The sequence below is a fragment of the Bos taurus genome, chromosome 11, assembly GCF_002263795.3.
Source record: "Bos taurus isolate L1 Dominette 01449 registration number 42190680 breed Hereford chromosome 11, ARS-UCD2.0, whole genome shotgun sequence".
NCBI classification, from domain to species: Eukaryota; Metazoa; Chordata; class Mammalia; order Artiodactyla; family Bovidae; genus Bos; species Bos taurus.
In genome coordinates this window covers 5,931,495-5,952,486 of record NC_037338.1, presented here as the reverse complement: position 1 = coordinate 5,952,486, position 20,992 = coordinate 5,931,495, and the positions used below count along the sequence as shown (strand labels likewise).

Genomic DNA, 20,992 nt, shown 5'->3' with positions numbered 1-20,992 from the left:
CAGCGAGCTGGCTTATTCATAGCACACAAGGTAATTTACATTTCAGCAAAAACCCAGTATTCAAACTAAATAACAAATATTTTTTCTGGTGGGATACAATTTACCTTCTGATTAAAGTTCAGACAAATGCAACCTTTATTTATGATAGGAAGTATCATCTAGCTTAAATCCGACAGACTTCAGTTCAAATTCCAACCCCCCCACATACTACTGGTATGAACTTGGGCAATTTTCAAAAACTTCAAATTGACTGTTAGTTTCCTCATTAATAAAACAGTAACATTAACACAATATACCTCATAAAAGATTTAATGGGACTTATGTTGAGGCATAATCCTAGGTGCTCAATAAATGTTAGAGAATAACAATATTTAAAATAAAAAAGAAGTTCCTTTTGCTCCTTTGCCTCTTGAGGCATATAAAAACTATCTGAGGACCTCCTTGGTGGTCCAGTGAGTAAGAATCTGCCTGGCAATGCAGGGAACACAGGTTTGATCCCTGGTCAGGGAAGATCCCACATGCCATGGGGCAACTAAGCCCATGCACCACAGCTACTGAGCCCTGGCACCCGAGGGCCCATGCTCTGCAGCAAGAGCAGCCGCCACAGTGAGAAGCCTGTGCACTGCAACTGGAGAGTGGCCTGAGCACAGCGATGAAGACACAGCTCAAAAAAAGAAAAGAAAAAAAACTCAGAAGTGAATGAATAGAATAAATAAATGAACAAACAAATAGATCAAGGTTTGCTCAAAGAAGGGAGACTGTTTATGCTTGTATAAAGGCAGAGACTGCTGGGTCTGCTACTCTGTCCCATTGATGTATGTTCTCTGAGGGCAGAAACCTTATTCTATTTATTCCTGTGTCCCCACAGCACCTAACCAATTGCCTGGAACATACTGGGTGTCTGCGAGATAGATGAATGGATGGAAGAGTGGAGGGGTGGGTGGGTGGTGTGTGGATGGATGGGGGGACAGATGGTGGAAGAACGGATAGATGTGTGGACAGAGGGATGGAAGGAAGGGTGGAAGGATGGACGGATAGAAAGACGGATGAAAGAACCAATTAGAGAACACATCTGCCATTGCCACAGGTGTTCTTCTTTCTTGGCGTTGCCAGTAGAGGGCACGAGTGCTCTCAAAAATAAATTAAGAAGTGACCTCCCAAGGATGCAGGGGTGACAGCTTTTCAGCTGAACAGCTCTCTATGTAGCGCCCTTCATGATCCCATCTAGGTGCAAACACCACACCCTGAAAATGTCTCCCTCATAACCCAATCTTTTCTGGAAAAAAAAATATACTTAGCAAGCATCTCAGGCCCACATAGTCTCAATGAAGCTCCAAGCCAATGGGATAGGTAGGAAAAAGTCCACTGAAGATGGGAATAATGAACCTGGGGGGAGTGGGGAAGGGGTAGGATGTGCTACTGTGCATGTCCACGCCCCTGCTTTAGTGACAGTAAAGGAGAATTGTATGGCTTAAGAAGATGACTTCTTAACAGTACTCTGGAGTCAGTTTTATAGAAAGCCAGAGGAAAATTTTCCCTAATTCAAGTGGGCAGTCATCTGAGAAAAAAAAAAACACACAAACTTTAATTTTCCACCAAACGAATCCTACTGCTCACATGTGGTTTTCATTGTTCTTATATGCTTAGCTTTACAAAGACTTATTATTACAGGACATTTCAGAAGTACAGAAAACAGATACTGTATAATGAAACCTCATATATCAATGCTAGGCTTCAGCAATTATCCACCTTTTGCTCTTATTTAATCTATCCTCCCACATTTTTTGGGAGGATTGGAGTAATTTTTACTTGCTTATCTTTTATGCTTGACTCACTTATTATTGTTTTTTTTAAACATCGCATTTTGGCTGAACATTTTGGAAAGTATCTCTTTAAATCCTTAAATGTGTAAAAATACATGAAAAAAGACTCTTTGAGGACTCGTTCTCTGGTTTGACTGTGGATTTCCAAGCTCATTGGAAAATTCCACTGCAGAGATAAGGTCAAGGGAAGAAACCAGTGGAATAACACGTGGAGCCCTGGTGCCCACGTCATAGCTCACAAAGATCAGGTGCTAGACCTTGGGGGGTCAACAAAATGCACTGTCAGGAGGAAGAAAAATAATAATGCTTCATACCAGAGAGCAAAAGAGATAGCCTTGTGTCTCTGTCACTTCAGAGTTCAGCTTGGGCTCTGAGGCGGATCTTCATCCGCCCACCTTGCTTTTAGCAGTTTCTGGCTTAGTGCCCCCTTCCTGGTAATGTAAAAATTCCATTCAAGTCATTAGAGTCAGGAATTCTAGTCACCGGACCCTGGATTGATGAGGATCAAGATCAAGGCACTTTGATGACCCCTTGTGTCGTCACATAAATGTTGCAGTATTGTCCCTTGGCAACTCGGGGATGTCACTCAGGAGGTTGAGGGAGCACAGGGCTGTGGGCGGGGAGAAGGGTTATAGGCGGAGCACAGGACTGTGGGCGGGGCGAAGGGTTATAGGCGGAGCACAGGGCTGTGGGCGGGGCGAAGGGTTGTGGGCGTGGTGGCCGGTCCAGAGGCACCGAGCAGGTGCACCTCACTGGCTCCTCTGCCATAGGGGACCGGAGGGGCCAGGACGGGCAGAGAGGGCAGCCCCAGGTTTAGAGCATATGTAAAGCCCACCAGGAACATCTGTAGGGACCCAGGGAGGCAGGATGGCTGGCTCTAGGAGTCTCCAGGCTGCTCAGCACCTTTGTACTATCCTGTGTTCATCTCAGTTCAAGGTGTTCTTATGTCCACAGGAGAGGTTGCGTGGATGGTGGGGGTGTGGGGGGTGGAGTGGACGGCAGGGTCAGTACCCTAGCCATTTCCCTCAGGGGTCTCTTCTGCTTCCATCTGTTCCCCCTTAGGTGGGTGCCAAGGCTTACCTCACTCAGGGCAGACTCCAAGGTTGGCTACATTTACAATCAAAGGCTGGGCCCAAAGAATGTGCTTTGGAAGAAAAACAGTCCTGGACTGATTTAAATGAAACTTGGTAAAAATAATTTAACATTGAAAGAGATCCAATATATAAAGATTTTCCCTCCATAAAGGAATCTCTCGATAGGATTCAAAGAAGTGACATCTGGGGCTGGGGTGGGGTGGGGTCCTATTAAAAGCAGCTGCTTTCAGAGGACACCCCAATTGCCATGCTGCAATGGGGGTGGCCTGGGGGTGCCAGGGTGCTGACCTCCAGTCTCTGGCTCCCGGGCCGCCCCTCTGCAGGGGGCAATGGGCACAGATTCGTGTCTCCCTGCATTCATGCTTTGGATGAGAGCAAATAGCAGACCATCTCTTTGTCAGCAGCCTGGGGGGTGCTCGGAAAGCAGTTACACAGGTGCTGGGGAGTTTAAAATTCCATGGGAGAGAGGCTGGTGTCTGTGCAGGGTGACTAACCACCAAACACATAAAACAAAATGCAGGCGACACAGGAAATGTGTGTCCAACAGAGTGAGGGGTGAGTGAAAAGGCTGTCATGTGAATTTTACGTTTGGCCTGGAGCCGGGGATGGTGGAGGTGGGGTTCATTACTTGCAGTTCACTGGTAGAGGTTTCAGTTTGTCCAGGAGGCAGGGCACAGTAAGGCAGCCTAGTGAGCCTTGGAGGGAGTCTTGGCTGCCCTAAAAGGGTGGATTAGGATGCATCACACAGCGGTGGGGAGCACAGAGCCCAGGGGACCGCTGGCCCGGTAAGGGGCATCACCTGGACGTTGGAGTCCTGAACCAGGCAGAGCTGCTCCTGGATCTTGTGGAGTTCTTCCTGCTGCCACCGGATGTTGGCTTGCAGGATGCGTGTCCGCTGCTCCAGCTGGTCTTTGATGGTCTGGAACATGCTGAGCTGTGCTGAAAACTTGAAGGTGGGGTCAAGACACAGAACCCAGTGAGAGTGCTATTTCAGCCATGCAGACGGATATTGCTGTTGCTCTGAGTGGCCCTGTGCACTTTCACTTTCAGGGCCTTCCCCTCCCTTTGCAGCACCCCTGAGCCACTGCTGCAACGAGTGACCCACTGCTGGGGAGCTTGCCCATGAGCAGGGGTTCTGGATAAGGGTGGGGGTGGCCCAGGGACTCCCCTGTTAGCTTTTCTCAGGCCCATGGGGACCTGCAGGTCTAATTCATTGCACTCTAATCTGGGAGGGCCAGCTTTGGGATTCATCTGGAATGTGAATATACACATACATATATGGGGTTCCCAGGTGGCACTAGTGGTAAAGAACCCGCCTGCCAATGCAGGAGACATAAGAGACGCAGGTTTGATCCCTGGGTTGTGAAGATCCCCTGGACTAGGAAATGGCAACCTGTTCCAGTATTCTTGCCTGGAGAATTCCATGGACAGAGGAGCCTGGCAGGCTACAGTCCATAGGACTGCAAAGAGTTGGACACAACTGAAGCGACTTAGCATGAACGCACATATAAGTGAATTGCTTTGTTGCATATCAGAAATTAACACATTGTAAATCAACTGCACTTCAGTAAAAAATATTGGTAAAAAAAATCTGCTGCTAAACATTTGTTTAAAAATATCTGCTCTATACCAACGGTATCACAAAAATCTCACTCAGAAACCTCACTGATCAAAACACCAAGCTAGGATTTTGAAAAAGAATTCGATCGAGAAAGAAAAGTTTGGCAAAACTAATACAATTATGTAAAGTTTAAAAATAAAATAAAATTCAAAAAAAAAAAAAAGAAAAAGTTCTATCAGGTATTCAGTTAAGATAACAGAAGATGAAAGCTCCTGTGCTGGGTTCCCTAAAGTCTGGAGACTGTGCAGGCTATGACACCGTGTCCAGAGAGGATGCTCTGGACGGCCCCTTGGCTCCCAAGGGAAACAGAGGGGGCTGGAGGCAGTCATCGGTGAGGGCCCAGCATCAAATTTCATGAGTGTTAATTACTTCCAGTATTATTCTTATTTTCCTAAGGCATTCCAGGAACCCCCAAACATGAATCTCTTGTTATATTCTTTCTTTAAAGCTTATTTACTTTTAATTGGAGGATAATTGCTTTACAATGGTGTGTTGGTTTCTGCCGTACATCAGCATGAATCACCATAGGTACACACATGTTCCCTCCTGCCCTGAACCTCCCTCCCACTGGCTACCCCATCCCACCCCTCTAGTTTGTCACGGGCGCCGGGTTGAGCTCCCTGCGTCACACAGCAAATTCCCACTGGCTGTCTAGTTTACATATGCTAGTGTGTATATTTCCAGCCTACACTTTCAATTCGTCCCACTCTCTTGTCCTGCTGTGTCCACAAGCCCATTCGCTACATCCGTGTCTCCACTGCATCCCTGCAAACAGGTTCACTGTACCGTTCTTCTGGATTCCATAGAATTACGTTAACATGCAATATTTGCTTTTCTCTTTCTGAATTACTTCACTCTGTATAACAGTCTCCAGTCTTGGTATATTCTAGATCATGGCCTTTTTGATAAAGAGTTTTATCCCAACTTAGAGACACGCTGGAAACCATGAAGCAAAACCATCACTTACCCAGATAGCCAATTTCCTAGAGTTTGGATTTTATTTTATATTTCCCCTTTTAGTGATAACATCAGTGAGGGGAAAGAGAAAACTGCAGAATCGCATTTTTCACATGAGTAGGCATGAGAAAAACTGTCTGACATGAAAGGACAACATTATGCAAGAACCTCTTAAAGAATACAGCTATTAAGTATAATACGCCTAAGAGACTAAGAACTGTTAGCGTTAATTAAAATGAGGTTCAATATACAAAAAATTAGAATTCCAAAAGGACCTTCATCACACCATGACTTATTATAAAACAAAGACATTCTTTCCTATGGAAGACCCACAAGTTGAAGGAATTCTCATTTCAAAGGCCTGTGGATAAAAGAAGTTACTTCCTACTAAATGTGCCTTGGGAATTTGAAGAATAAAAAAATAATTCTTTTTTTTCCTAATGAGGATGAATAGAGATCATGTTAGTCAATTCTGGATGTGTTGGTTTTATATCCTTACTTAAGTCTAACTCTAGCAAGGGGCCCATGCTAGCGTGTGTCTTTCTTATTCCAGGAAAACAGACGAGGCCGCTGTTAATGGGACAGGCATATGTTCTGAAAAGATATTCATCAGTGGTGCCAGACTGGCAGCAAGACAGACTCTACATTTTGGCAAGAGTATGGCCAGGGGCACCCTCCCTCTCTCCCCCAGGACCCCCTGTGGCCAGGGAGGGGGCAAAATTCAATATCCCATCAAAGAATTGAAATCTGAGGTCTGACCAGTCAGCTCAACTGTTCTTGGAGTTCCAAAGGCAGAATATATACATACATATATATATATATACACCTTTTTTTTTTTTTTTTTACTGGTTCTGTAAAAACACACACTGCGTGGTGGCTTCTCTGTTCATATGAGCATCTCTCCCTTCAACTTTGAGTTCAAAAGCAAGGGCCCTGTTACAAGTATCCTTGCCTCCTTCACACTCACTCCCTGACTGACCCAAATAGTAACTCATTGACTGTTGTTGAAACAAAACAGGAATTACTCTGCAAAGCCCTGGTCCTTTATTTATTTATTTATTTTTTAAATGTGGTATTTATAGTACTGGACTCAGAGCTTTTAAATCCTTGTAGAGTCTTTCTATGACATTTGTCCTAACTCAGACCTTCTCTAAAATATTGTGGCCAATCAGGAGTCATGAAAAATGAGAGGAACACAGAAAAGTGGCCGAGGAATGAAGCAAGATTGTCGACAGGATTGGGAGAGAGATGCGGGGGAGATCAATGGGAGGACGGATGGAGATGAGGGCAGTGGGGAGGGGGCAAGGGAAGGGGCAGACCCACAACTCAACACACCCCGCCTGCACGTGGGGAGGAAGAGTTTCATGCTGGGGCCTTGGTCTGGATGTGTACCCACATCCTCCAGTGGATTTCAGCATCCTGTCTCAAGGAAGTGCCTCCCTGGGTCTCCCTTGCCCTGAGTCCCAGACTTACCTGTGACACGGGGGCAGGTGGGCTCTGCAAGATGGTCTGAGGCAGGAGCTGCTGTGTGAGGTCACAGGACGCCGGGGCTGGCAGGGGGGCCTTGGGGAGAGAGGGAGGGTGGCTTTGATACATATAAGCTTCTGGGCTATTACAGAAGGGATGGGGCGCCGTCTCTCAGCCAGCTGGGCTCTCTGGCTTCAAGGAGGCCCTCTGCCCTGGAGTGGATCGCTCACTTCTGGCAGGTATGTGTTCCTCTGAAAAGGTGGGGTCACAGGCTATTACCCTTGCAGGGAATGGAGTCAGAGCTGACACACAGCTGGTGACGGGTGGGGGACCCTGGGACCACTCAGGCCCGACATTCCCACCACGGTGCACTCTGCAGAATCACTACCACCAGCTGGAGCTGGGCATTGCCACCCCACCCCACCTTCCCTCCTGTTCGAGGCTCCATTCTTGGTGGATTTGGCTGGTCTTTCCCTAAATTGATACTTTCTCAGCGGTGTTGTCCAGCAGAAAGATCGTGAACTCACACCCAGTGTTGGCTCTGCGTGGCCTTTCCGCTCAACACTCACACTCATGGGGACAGACGCAGCGGCACGCTTTCCATCACTGCCTTGCCAGGCAGTGTCTGTGGCTGCAGTTTCACGGGACACTGCTGGAATCTGGGGGAGAGAGCCCTGCAAGGTCAGCTGAATCCCACACCTTGTGGGCAGGGGGCCATTGCAGGGGGGACTAGAATTGCGGGGGGAATGATGTGTAGAAATGAGAAACGCAACCCTCAGCTTCATGAAGCTCTTGAGAATTTTTAAAAGTAAAAAAGATTCTTCTGAAGCTATTCCATCATTGCCCCAGGCCCTGGGGGCTATGAAAAGCAGCTCCAGTGGCAAGTTGTCCCCAGGACAGCACTGGGGCAGAGCGGCAGGAGGCCTTGTCTTGAATGAGAGTCCTAGGGGCTGCTTCCGATTCTCTCAATTGTGTTCCACTGCTCAACTGGGTGGAGGAACCCTGCCACCCTCAGCTGGCAGAAGAGCAGTTTGGTACAGTGGCTAGAAAGCCAGGCTTGGAACTGGATGACCTGAGTCCAAATAGCTCTTCTGTCCGCCTCTCTGGGTTTCAGCTTCCTTGTCTGTTACTATTTCTAGCTGTGGCCCATTTATAGAGTTTCTGCCACCACCTGGTACTCTTGCCAGGTACCTTTGATGTATTAACTCACTCAATTCTCAAGCTAGAAGGTATTATGATTATTTCCAAACCTAGACACAGGCTAGTTAACTTACTGAGAGTCACACAGCTACTAAACGGATGAACTGAGTCATATTTGAAGCAGGTGGCATGAGTCCAAGCCTTTTTGCTTCACTATGCATACTGTATTTTCAGTATTCCTGGACAAGTGGGAAATTTGAGGAGCACTTCAGAAGAAAGGCTTGTTGTTTAGTTGCTAAGTTGTTTCTTTTTTGTGATCCCATGGACTGTAGTCAGCCAGGCTCCTCTTTCCGCGGGATTTAACAGGCAAGAACCCTGGAGTGGGTAGCCATTCCCTCTTTCAGGGGATCTTCCCAGTCCAGGGATTGAACCTGTGTCTCCTGCATTGGCAGGTGGGTTCTTTACTGCTGATCACCTGGGAAGCCCATGAAGAAAGGTTTAGAGGTATTCGAGAAAAGAGGTGGTCTCCAAGGACCAGGAGCTCAGAGGGTAGTCTCACGTTTTTTGGCCCCTTATGCATGCTCAGTTGCTCAGTCGTGTCTGACTCTGTGACCCCATGGGCTCGCCAGGGGCCCACCAGGCTCCTCTGTCCATGGGATTTCCCAGGCAAGAATACTGGAGTGGGTTGCTATGTCCTCTTCCAGGGGATCTTCCCGACCCAGGGATCAAACTCGGGTCTCCTGTGACTCCTGCATTGCAGGGGGATTCTTTACTGCTGAGCCACCAGGAAAGCCCAGTGACTTCACTCCCATCTCCAAAATGTCAGCCAGGGAAAGGAAAAAGGTACTTGGTAACTACCTGAACGTGGCCGCTAAATTTGGGGACGCTTCCCCCCTCCAGAGCAAGGTCTGTGTCCCGCTCCACAGGTGAGCTTGTGGCTGCTTTGACTGAGAGGGATGGTGCAGGTAATGTACTGGGACTTGAAGTCGGGGGGCACGGAAAGCCACGTGGCTTGTGTTTGGCTCTCGTGGGATGTCCCTCTCCAGAGTCTTCCTCTTGGAACCAGGAGCCTTGCTGGAAGGATGACATGGAGACGTCCATGCGGGTCAACAGAAGATGCTCTTGGCTGAGCCCACCTTCAGCCGGGGATGCACCTCCCAGCCCTGAATGGGGAGACCTCCAGCACCAGGCAGCAGAGCGGAGTCACCCCCACTGTGCCCTTTCTGAATTCCTGACTCAGAATCCGTGAACATGGGAAGTCCTGGTCGCTTTACGCCACTGAGTTTGGTGCGGGTGGCAGCTTGTGCTGGATCACTGGAGTGTGGCAGGTACACAGTGACCCCGCATCCAGCCAGTGTGCTTTCTAGGAGGCCGTGTTCCCTGATGTCCTGGAGTTGTTGTTGTTGTTCAGTCACTCAGTCATGTCTGAGTCTTTGGGACTCCTGGACTGCAGCACACCTGGCTTCCCTGTCCTTCACCATCTCCGGGAGTTTGTTCAAACTCACATCACTTGAGTCGGTGATGCCATCCAACCATCTCATCCTCTGTCATCTGCTTCTCCTCCTGCCCTCAATCTTTCCCAGCATCAGGGTCTTTTCCAATGAGTCCTGGAGAGGCCTGGCATATATGAAGGATGCTGCCTGATTCTGGGTTGATCAATAAGTTCATTTGGCTTTTGCATAAGATGGAATGGAAAAACCCAAACAAACTTTTTGGCCAACCCAATATATGCCAAGGGACATTTTTGCTGACATCAAGCTTCTCAGACATTTTCACTGGGAATGGGGGTCTAAAATGGGAGAGTCCTGAACATGTACCCCCAGAGGCTCTGTGGACGGGACCCCCCAGGTTTGAAGTTTCAAGCTTTAAAACGCCTTTGGATTTTGCACGCTGTGGATATACATCCATGTTAATTTTGGGATCAGTGTTTCAAATTAGTTGCCAATTAAGCTACTTAGCTTCCCACCCCCGCCCGCCACCCACAATCTCTAAGTACAGTGTGTTCTCTAGAAGATGCCGCCTGCAGTCCCGTGGCCTGGCAGGCCCCTGCAGTGCTGTAGCGCAGTCTAGGGGGAAAGTTTGGGGTCACACACATACCGGCATCGCGGCTGCCTGGCCGAGTCCTGGCACTGGGAGCTCTTGGGCCGATCTGGGCAAAGCCGGGGTGCTGGCCTCTGCCCTCAGCTTGCTTGGAGTGGCTGCAAGAAAACACGGCCCCTTGCAGACTTGCACACACTTAACAGCTCTCTTATCAAAAGAGGGAGAGAGAACTTCCCTGGTGGTCCAGTGGTTAAGAATCCACCTGCCAAGGCAGGGGACACGAGTTCCATCCCTGGTCTGGGACGATTCCACATGCTGCGGGGCAGCTGTACCCATGCGCCACAGCCTCTGGGCTCACGTGCTGCAGCTACTGAAGCCCACGAGCCTTAGAGCCCGTGCTCTGCAACAAGAGAGGCCACCACAGTGAGAAGCCCACGCACCGCAACTGGACACGAGTTTCCGCTGGCCACAGCTAGAGAAAGCCTGCACACAGCAGTGAAGACCCAGCACAGCCATAAATAAGTAAATAGATAAAAATTTTAAAAAGAGGGGGAGGGTGACCACAGGGTGCATGAAACATGGGCCTGTTTGGAATCTGATGCAGGGGCTCCGAGAGGCCCAAAAGTTCTGCCAGCCTTGCCTGGGGTGCAGGGGGAGGACAGCAGAGCACCCACAAGCTTTCAGTGCACCACGTGGTTTAGCCGCCTGCCTGATCACACAGCTCACCAGGTCCGCATGACACCTGCTGAATGTCGGCTTCGTGGCAGAGGAGGAACCGGAGCATGGAGCAGGGTGGGGCAGGGCGGGGGGAGGAAGCTAGAGGGAAAGAAGCAAGGAGTGGGGACCAGATGGCGACTTCAGCTTCATGCCACGGACTGCCCAGCTTCTCCTTGCATGTGGGGTCCCTCGTGGGACTCTGTATACTCCCAACTGCCCTGCCCTCTGCAGAGTCACACTTACAGGTGGGCTCTGACATGGCTGTGCGTGAGGATTTGTGGGAACTTCTTGAGGAGGCCGATGGTGAGTGACTGGTGTTAAGGCCTGAGGTGCCCATGTCAAGTGCATTAAAGTGCTGCTGAGGTTCCAGGCTGGAGCCCTTCTCCTGAAACACACACACACAGAGTCCATGTTTCAGCATCAAGACCATGGCAATGAGCTATGTTACTTTAGTTGTCCTCTAAATATGTAGGAAAGCTTGAAGGGTACTGAGAGAAATACTATAACTGCTTGGAGAGAATTTCAGACACATTCAGGTGGACTGTTTATACAAATATATAATCTAGCATCTTTGAGGGCCTGGTAGCTTCCCTGGTGGCTCATATGGTAAAGAATCTGCCTGCAATGCGGAAGATCTGGGTTCAAACCTTGGGCTGGGAAGATCCCCTGGAAGAGGGCATGGCAACCCACTCCAATATTCTTGCCTGGAGAATCCCATGGACAGAGGAGCCTGGTGGGCTACAGTCCATGGGGTTGCGAAGAGTAGGACATGACTGAGCAACTGAGTTTCAGGTTTTTTTTCATCCTGTAAGCAGTATTTATTACACTTTCTTGGCTTCTATTTTGATATTTTAGATTTTCATAATTGACTTGGCATTTTGTTTTTCCTTAAAATTGTCACCTCATGCCCAGAATCTTGGCTTTCCCAGAAGTGGGGTGGAGAGGCAGATTCTAGAAATAAGGTTACTGGTGGGACTGGGTTATTCATACTCCAATGAGGGACTTCCCTGGCGATCCAGTTAGGACTTCACCCTCCAATGCAATGCAGGGATGCAGGTTCAATCCCTGCTCACACGCCTCACGAGCTAGAATACCACATGCCTCCCAGTCAAAAAACCAAAACATAAAACAGAAACAATACTGTAACAAATTCAATCAATACTGTAACAAATTCAATAAAGACTTCAAAAATGATCCACATTAAAAAAAAAATCTAAAAAAAAGGAAAATACTCTGGGACTTCCCTGGTGGTCCAGTGGTTGAGAATCCGGTTTCCAATGCAGGGGACGTGGGTTCCATCCCTGGTTGGAGAATTAAGATCCCATATACTTTGGGGAAACTAAGTCTGTGCACCCCAACTAGAGAGAGAAGCCTGAGCTCTGCAACTAGAGAAGCCTGCAATAAAGGTCCCACAACAAAGGTACTACAGCCAAGACGTGATGCAGCCAAATAAACAAATATTTTAAAAATAAAAAATAAATACTCCAATGAGACAAATGCCTTTGGACCGTTCTGGACACCATCTCCCCACTGCTCTTCCTCTGTAGCCTCAAGGCACCCAAGGCCAAGGGGCAAAGGTCTCCAATTCTTGATCCCTGGATCCTAACTGTTGCTGGGCCCTAAGGGTGCTTCTGCCTCAAGAGCATGGCATGAAGAGAAAGCAACTGTGACTTTCCAACCCTGAGGAACCACCTTTCCATCCTGCGTTGGCTCAGGTGTCACGCATGCATGTGTGCTAAGTCGTTTCAGTCGTGTTTGACTCTTTGCAACCCCATGGACTATAGCCCGCCAGGCGCCTCTGTCTGTGGGATTCTCCAGGGGCCCACGGGAGAGGGTTGCCCTGCCCTCCTCCAGGGGATCTTCCCAACCCAGGGATCAAACCCACATCTCCTGCACTGGCAGGTGGGCTCTTTACCACTAGTGCCACCTGGGTCATAAGCCTAAGAAGATGACTCTAGTGATTTTTAAGCTAAAGAAGAAACCTAATGATTATTCTGCTCAGCCAGGCTCCTTCCTATTCTCAGAAGGATGGTGGGATTCCTGGGCTGCCTGGACAGGCTGGTGTCCCTGGTCCCAGGTCTTAAATCCCTGTGTCTAAGTCTACATGACAGTTCTGTGCTTTGTGCTGGGCCTCCAGTGAGGGTGGACCCTGAGTGTGCCCAAACAGGCCTGAAGTGATTGCTACCAGCCATAAAGGCCTTTGTGCAAAACAGAATCGCAGGGTGTGTCTGGGCTTGCTGGGTTCACTGTATATTTTCAGACCCTACTGCTTGGTCACAGCATGTGTGCAAGCTAAGTTGCTTCAGCTGTGTCTGACTCTTTGTGTCCCAATAGACTGTAGCCCACCAGGCTCCTCTGTCCATGGGATTCTCCAGGCAAGAAGTTGTTGTTCAGTCACCCAGTTGTGTCCAACTCTTTGTGACCCCACTGACTGCACACGCCAGGCTTCCCTGACCCTCACCATCTCCTGGGGTTTTCCCAAGTTCATGTCCACTGCATCAGGGGTGCCATCCAGCCACTGCATCCTCTGACGCTCTCTTCTCCTCCTGCCCTCAATCCTTCCTAGCATCACAGTCTTTCCCAATGAGTCAGTTCTTTGCATCAGGTGACCAAAATACTGGAGTTTCAGCTTCAGCATCAGGTCTTCCAATGATTATTCAGGGTTGATTTCCTTTAAGATTGACTGATTTGATCTCCTTGCTGTCAAAGGGACTCTCAAGGGCCCTCTCCAGCCTCACAGTTCAAAGGCATCAATTCTTTGGCGCTCTGCCTTCGTTACAGTCCAGCTCTCACAACCTATGTAACTGGGTCTTACGTGACCAAACGAGAACAGTGCTCCCCAAATCACACCTTTCAGAGTGGGGTCCCAGGCGGATTGTGTGTGCCTGGTCAGCAGACAAGTAAATGCAGGAAGTGAGAGGAAGAGCTGAGGAACTTTTCTAGCCATCTGCCGTACATCACACACAAGCAGGGGAATCTGCATTTCGTCAGTGACATCCGTCATGACGGATTTGAAATTAAAAATCCAAATGGTCCGTTAGCGCTGAGAGTTTGAAAAGCACGGTCCTGGAGCTGTGACTTTAAAAGGGACTTCTGAATCTGACAGCCTGAGATTGTATTTGTGTGTTTGTTGTTCAGTCGCTCAGTCACGTCCAACTCTTTGTGACCCCGCAGACAGCAGCATGCCAGGCTTCCCTGTCCTTCACTATCTTTTGGAGTTTGCTCCAACTCATGTCCATTGAGTTGATGATACCATCCAACAATCTCATCTTCTGCTGATCTCTTCTCCTCCTGCCTTCAATCTTTCCCAGCAGCAGGGGCTTTTCCAATGAATCAGCTCTTCGCATCAGGTGGCCAAAGCATCGGAGCTTCAGCATCAGTCCTTCCAATGAATATTCAGGGTTCATTTCCTTTAGGATTGACTTGTTTGATTTCCTTGCTGTCCAAGGGACTCTCAAGAGTCTTCTGTGTGTTTATACATAAGTGCATGTTGATGAGAAGTTTCATTGAGCTCTAATATTCCCCAAAGGTCGGAAACCTCAATAATGAATTTCTGGCTGGACAACACACTGTATGCTTGATCTTCAGCTGTGATGTATGGTGTGTCGAACACCTGCCTATGAACAGCTTAATTCCAGCCTTGGACATGACATATGATACATTCATGTGACAGAGCTGGGTAATAAACATGTCCATGAACAATGACAGAGGTGTTGGAGCATGGTGCTGGTGAGGAATCACTACACAAGGCAATAGCACTTTGCCTGCCAGTGCGAGCGACTCAGCAAAGATGCAAATGCGTTCTGGTCTCTAAAGGGGATCTCTTCCTCTTCCTAACTCAGTTCTTAATGGAGCAGAGATGTGTCTATGGTTCACTGACTGCAGTAAAGTGAGTATCATAATAAAGCAAATCACATTAATTTTTTTTGTTTTTTTCCCAGTGCATAGAAAAGATAAAGTGCATAGAAAAGATAAACTGACCACTGCTGTAGTGTCGATTTCTAGCCAGAGACTCTAGATTCTAGGTCACGGGCTGGTTGGAACTTGAACCGTGTTTCATCAATTCTAAGATGAACTTCCCTCCCACGTTTTGACATAAAATGAAACTGGGATATGTCCTTCAACTCACAATAAGAAATCCTGACTTCACAGATGGGCAGCTTTCTCTCTTTCCTAGTGGAGATAGAGATAGATCTTACAATCGATGGCTTCTTAGCTTTGATGAAATACAACATTCCCTTTCTTGCTTTCTCTCTTTTTTCCTCCCAACATATGTGTCTGCTTGAAGAATGACCTTTGAGAAACAGGGTTCTGGTCTGCTTATGAGTTTCTGTCGGGTTGTCAGTGATGAGGGCTGCCTGGCCAGAGGGTGCCAGGGACTCAGGCTGGAGACGAAAGAGGTCTGGGCTTTGTGAAGAGAAACACCTCTCCATTCCTCTCAGGGCTCCCTGATGACAAGGTGGCTCCAATAAGGATGTCAGTTCAGACCCCCAGACACAGAAGCGGCAAGTACACCCTGCCAGAAATACCATAGAGGGAGTGTGAGGGACAATGAGCTTGTGGGGTGCTCTTTTTGAGGGCAGGTACAGCACTTAGGCTAAGGGGAGGACAGGATGCACAGACTGTGCCCCAGCTTGATGGGATGATGGAATAACCCCCGGCTTTTCATCTGTAGGAGAGATGCAAAGTGGACTCACCTGGCAGACATTGTTTTATTTGTTTTCCTTTATCACACTAATTGGAGAGTGTAATTTTTTACAAATTGAAGGTTTATGGCAATCCTGTCTTGTTAGATGCTGCTTACCATTTTTTAGCCATCAGATCAGATCAGATCAGATCAGTCGCTCAGTCATGTCCGACTCATTGCGACCCCATGAACCACAGCACGCCAGGCCTCCCTGTCCATCACCAACTCCCGGAGTTCACTCAGACTCATGTCCATCGAGTCAGTGATGCCATCCAGCCATCTCATCCTGTCGTCCCCTTCTCTTCTTGCCCCCAATCCCTCCCAGCATCAGAGTCTTTTCCAATGAGTCAACTCTTCGCATGAGGTGGCCAAAGTACTGGAGTTTCAGCTTTAGCATCATTCCTTCCAAAGAAATCCCAGGGCTGATCTCCTTCAGAATGGACTGATTGGATCTCCTTGCAGTCCAAGGGACTCTCAAGAGTCTTCTCCAACACCACACTTCAAAAGCATCAATTCTTCGGCACTCAGCCTTCTTCACAGTCCAACTTTCACATCCATACTTGACCACAGGAAAAACCATAGCCTTGACTAGATGGGCCTTTGTTGGCAAAGTAATGTCTCTGCTTTTGAATATGCTATCTAGGTTGGTCATCACTTTCCTTCCAAGGAGTAAGCGTCTTTTAATTTCATGGCTGCAGTCACCATCTGCAGTGATTTTGGAGCCCAGAAAAATAAAGTCTGACACTGTTTCCACTCTTTCCCCATCTATTTCCCATGAAGTGATGGGACCGGATGCCATGATCTTCGTTTTCTGAATGTTGAGCTTTAAGCCAACTTTTTCATTCTCCACTTTCACCTTCATCAAGAGGCTTTTGAGTTCCTCTTCACTTTCTGCCATAAGGGTGGTGTCATCTGCATATCTGAGGTTATTGATATTTCTCCTGGCAATCTTGATGCCAGCTTGTGTTTCTTCCAGCCCAGCATTTCTCATGATGTACGCTGCATAGAAGTCAAATAAACAAGGTGACAATATACAGCCTTGATGTACTCCTTTTCTTATTTGGAACCAGTCTGTTGTTCCATGTCCAGTTCTAACTGTTGCTTCCTGACCTGCATACAAATTTCTCAAGAGGCAGATCAGGTGGTCTGGTATTCCCATCTCTTCAGAATTTTCCACAGTTTATTGTGAGCCACACAGTCAAAGGCTTTGGCATAGTCAATAAAGCAGAAATAGATGTTTTTCTGGAGTTCTCTTGCTTTTTCCATGATCCAGCAGATGTTGGCCATTTGATCTCTGGTTCCTCTGCCTTTCTAAAACCAGCTTGAACATCAGGAAGTTCACGGTTCACATATTGCTGAAGCCTGGCTTGGAGAATTTTAAGCATTATTTTACTAGAGTGTGAGATGAGTGCAATTGTGTGGGTTTGAGCATTCTTTGGCATTGCCTTTCTTTGGGATTGGAAATGAAAACTGACCTTTTCCAGTCCTGTGGCCACTGCTGAGTTTTCCCAATTTGCTGGCATATTGAGTGCAGCACTTTCACAGCATCATCTTTCAGGATTTGGAATAGCTCAACTGGAATTCTATCACCTTCACTAGTGTTGTTCATAGTGATGCTTTCTAAGGCCCACTTGACTTCACATTTCAGGATGTCTGGCTCTAGGTGAGTGATCACACCATTGTGATTATCTGGGTTGTGAAGATCTTTTTTGTACAGTTCTTCTGTGTATTCTTGCCATCTCTTCTCAATATCCTCTGCTTCTGTTAGGTCCATACCATTTCTGTCCTTTATCGAGCCCATCTTTGCGTGAAATGTTCCTTTGGTATCTCTGATTTTCTTGAAGAGATCTCTAGTCTTTCCCATTCTGTTGTTTTCCTCTATTTCTTTGCATTGATCACCGAAGAAGACTTTCTTATCTCTTCTTGCTATTCTTTGGGACTCTGAATTCAGATGTTTATATCTTTCCTTTTCTCCTTTGCTTTTCACTTCCCTTCTTTTAACAGCTATTTGTAAGGCCTCCCCACACAGCCATTTTGCTTTTTTGCATTTCTTTTCCATGGGGATGGTCTTGATCCCTGTCTCCTGTACAATGTCACAAACCTCATTCTATAGCTCATCAGGCACTCTATCTATCAGATCTAGGCCCTTAAATCTATTTCTCACTTTTTAAAATTAAGGTATGCCATTAAAAAAAAAAAAAAAAAAAACAACTGGGCTTCCCTGGTGGCTCAGACAGTAAAGAATCTGCCTTCAATGCAGGAGACCTGGGTTCGATCCCTGGGTTGGGAGGATCCCCTGGAGGAGGGCATGGCAACCCACTCTAGTATTCTTGCCTGGAGAATTCCATGGACAGAGGAGCCCGGTGGGCTACAGTCCATGGGTTTGAAAAGAGTCAGACATGACTGAGGAACTAACAGTTTCACTTGCACACTTAACAGACTACAGAATAGGGTCGACGTATCTTTTATATCCACTAGGAAACCAAAAAAAGGTAATGTGATTTGCTTTGTGGCGATATTCACTTTACTGTGGTGGTCTGGAACCTGCAGTATGTCCGAGGTTTGCCTGCACAGTTGTTCTTTTAAGGCTGGAAGGTCACCAAACCCTGCTTTGAGTCGAGAGGCTGTTTTCTCACACAGCTCTGTGAGTTCCCAGTCTCCATGACCTCAGATATGTTATCTGCATCCACAGTATGCTCAGTCTCACCTGAAGGACACTGATGGTGCCCACCTCGCAGGAACCTCAATGAGGGGCATGTAAGCAAATACCCCTCAAATTACATTGAAGAGTACTGGGAACATAGCAAGAGCTCAAAAAACATGACCTGCTGCTTCAGGTATTACTGTTTTTATGATCACAACTCATGAAAGATTCTACTCAGTCAAACTTTGCCTTCCTCTCTGCTGGGGATCAGATTACCTTCAGTGCAGAAGGGTGGACGTTCTCCAGCAGCGGGTCCTCCAGCGCCAATTCCTGCCTCCTCTCCACCCGGACCTCGGCGTAACTGCTCAGGAAATCAAGAGACCACAGCTGGAGGGGGGACGTCCCGGGATGACACCAGCAAAGAGGGCTGTGTGACACCCTCTCCCAGGGCAGCCACTAGCAAGGCTGGCCCAGTTACTTGTTTGGGGATGGGGTTTCTTCCTGGGCCTATATTCCACAGGAGTCACTTGTACTGTGACATTCAGAGTGACTTCCTTTCTGGGATTTGCCTGGTGATCCAGGGGCTGGGACTCCACACTTCCACTTCAGGGGGCCCCAGTTTGATCCCCGGTCAGGGAACTTCCCTGGTGGCTCAGATGGTAAAGCATCTGCCTACGATGTGGGAGACCCGGGTTCAGTCCCTGGGATGGGAGGATCTCCTGGAGAAGGCAATGGCAACCCACTCCAGTACTCTTGCCTGGAAAATCCCATGGATGGATAAGCCTGGTAGGCTACAGTCCATAGGGTTGCAAAGAGTCGGACATGACTAAGTGACTTCACTTCAGGGAACTAAGGAGCTTCCCTGGTGGCTCAGACGGTAGAGAATCTGCCTGCAATATGGGAGACATGAGTTCGATCCTTGGGTTGGGAAGATCCCCTGGAGAAGGGAATGGACCCCACAAGCTGTGAGGCACAGCCAAAAGAAAAAAAAATCATAAAAAAAACTTTAAACACATAAAAAAGAACATTTTCCTTTCCAGGATGTTGTTGCCTACACTTTCCTTTGTTGTTGTTGTTCTTTTCTCTTTTTACTGATCTTGACCCATCCTACCCAGAAACCCCCACGCACAATTGTCTTTAGAAACCTATTTTCATTAATACGATGAGCCTCAGCCTTCAAATAATTAGAAGACTTACTGGAGACCTACTCAGTTTGGACTATGCACAGGAGGAAGTGATATATAAATTTTTTTTTTTTTAGTAATTACAGACTACAATTACAGACTATAAAACTTCCAGAAGTTTTCTTTCGACCAAACCTAGAACTAGCCAGACCCAGATGGCCAATTAGTCTATGGACCCACTCTTTGAATGGTATGGGGAAATAACTCAGAGTGGTGATAGCCGAGTGACCCAGCTGTGGCTTTTGCACTGACTATAGAGCTGTGGGCTGGGTATTGGGCCTGGGGAGCAGTGGTGGCTTCTGCGCCTCGGGGACACCTGTGACTTCATTCTCTGTTGGTTGCTCCCTACTTTCTCTGAGAATCTCATTCTGGGATCTGAGAAGATAGACCAGAAATCAGACTCTGAGGAGCAAGGTGTTGACGATGTTCAGTCTTACCTGGGGACAAGAGGACCCCCTGGCAAAGGGCCAGGCAGTTGTGGGGGGTGGGGGGTGTGGAGGCTGGACATGGAATCAAAAAACACTGGCTGCTGACATGCCCAGGGGTGGTCTGGGAAGTCAGGGTCAGGTCCCCCTGGGGGTGGGCATGTACGTGATGATCAGGGTCACTGGCCTAGAATTACCTGCATTTCTTATCCTTCCTCTTTCCTCACTTACTAAAGAGGAGGGATTTACATGTGTGTGAGTGTGTGTGTGTACTGGCTTGGCCAGAAAGCTTGTTCAGGTTTTCTAGAGATCTTATGGAAAAAACAAATTGAATGTTTTGCCTGATAGAATAGATAAGTAAGTGTATATGGATAGTATCTATCCGTCCATCTATTATCTATCTATCAATCAACCAGTCATCTACCATCTATCAATCAACTATCTATCTATTCATCTATCTATCATCTATTGCTCTATCCATTTACCTAACTACCCATTATCTGCTGACAATCATCCATTTCTTATGTACATGTACATAATAATAGGTATGTATATGTATATCTCGATCTATCATATATCTGTTATCTATCATCTATTTGTTCTGTATTGATACCTATATATAATGTGATCCTTCTAACCTTTCTTTCATTGCTCTCCTCAAAAGCTCTCCTCTAGACCAGCTTAAAATTAATTTATGTTCTTAAAATTTTTGTACTTGGGGAAAAAAACCCAAACAGCATTTCCCCTTTACCTTTGGGAACTGTGACCCTACACAGGCAGTGTCTAGGAAACACTGGATCTGCTTCCTCCCTTGGAAGCCCTGCCACCCACATGGGGCTGGGGCAGGTAACCTCTCCCTGAGGTCAGGGAGCCACCAGGAACCCTCTGGCTCTTGTACCACCCTGCCTTGGTTGCCATCAGTAGTTTTTGAGGCATTCAAAAAAGGGGGAGGGGTGGCAGGAGGGACTATGTCTCTGAGTTATTCAGAGGCAAAATTTTAATTTTCTTTTCCTACCAGTGACAAGGGAAGGCTGGGGGCCGGATGGAGATGAGGGAAAATATGTAAGTAGGTCACTGAAGCAGTAATTTACGGAGGAACATCCTGGCTGCCTGGAAGAGCTCAGTGAGGCTGTCAGAGGGGCCTGGCGGGGCCCTGGGAGGAAGTCTCAGCCCTGGGAGGCCAGGGCTGAGTG

General features: G+C 47.6%; 1 protein-coding gene across 6 annotated transcripts in view; it reads right to left on the bottom strand.

The window, feature by feature from the left end:
• Nucleotides 1-20,992, bottom strand: part of NPAS2 (neuronal PAS domain protein 2) — a 198,905-nt gene that overhangs the window by 18,344 nt on the left and 159,569 nt on the right. For all 6 annotated transcript variants that reach the window (NM_001083763.1, XM_059891469.1, XM_024999126.2 and 3 more), the window contains 5 exon segments: nucleotides 3,717-3,863; nucleotides 6,969-7,058; nucleotides 10,200-10,300; nucleotides 11,103-11,244; nucleotides 18,467-18,551. In NM_001083763.1, coding sequence (NP_001077232.1) covers nucleotides 3,717-3,863; nucleotides 6,969-7,058; nucleotides 10,200-10,300; nucleotides 11,103-11,244; nucleotides 18,467-18,551 — 565 coding nt within the window.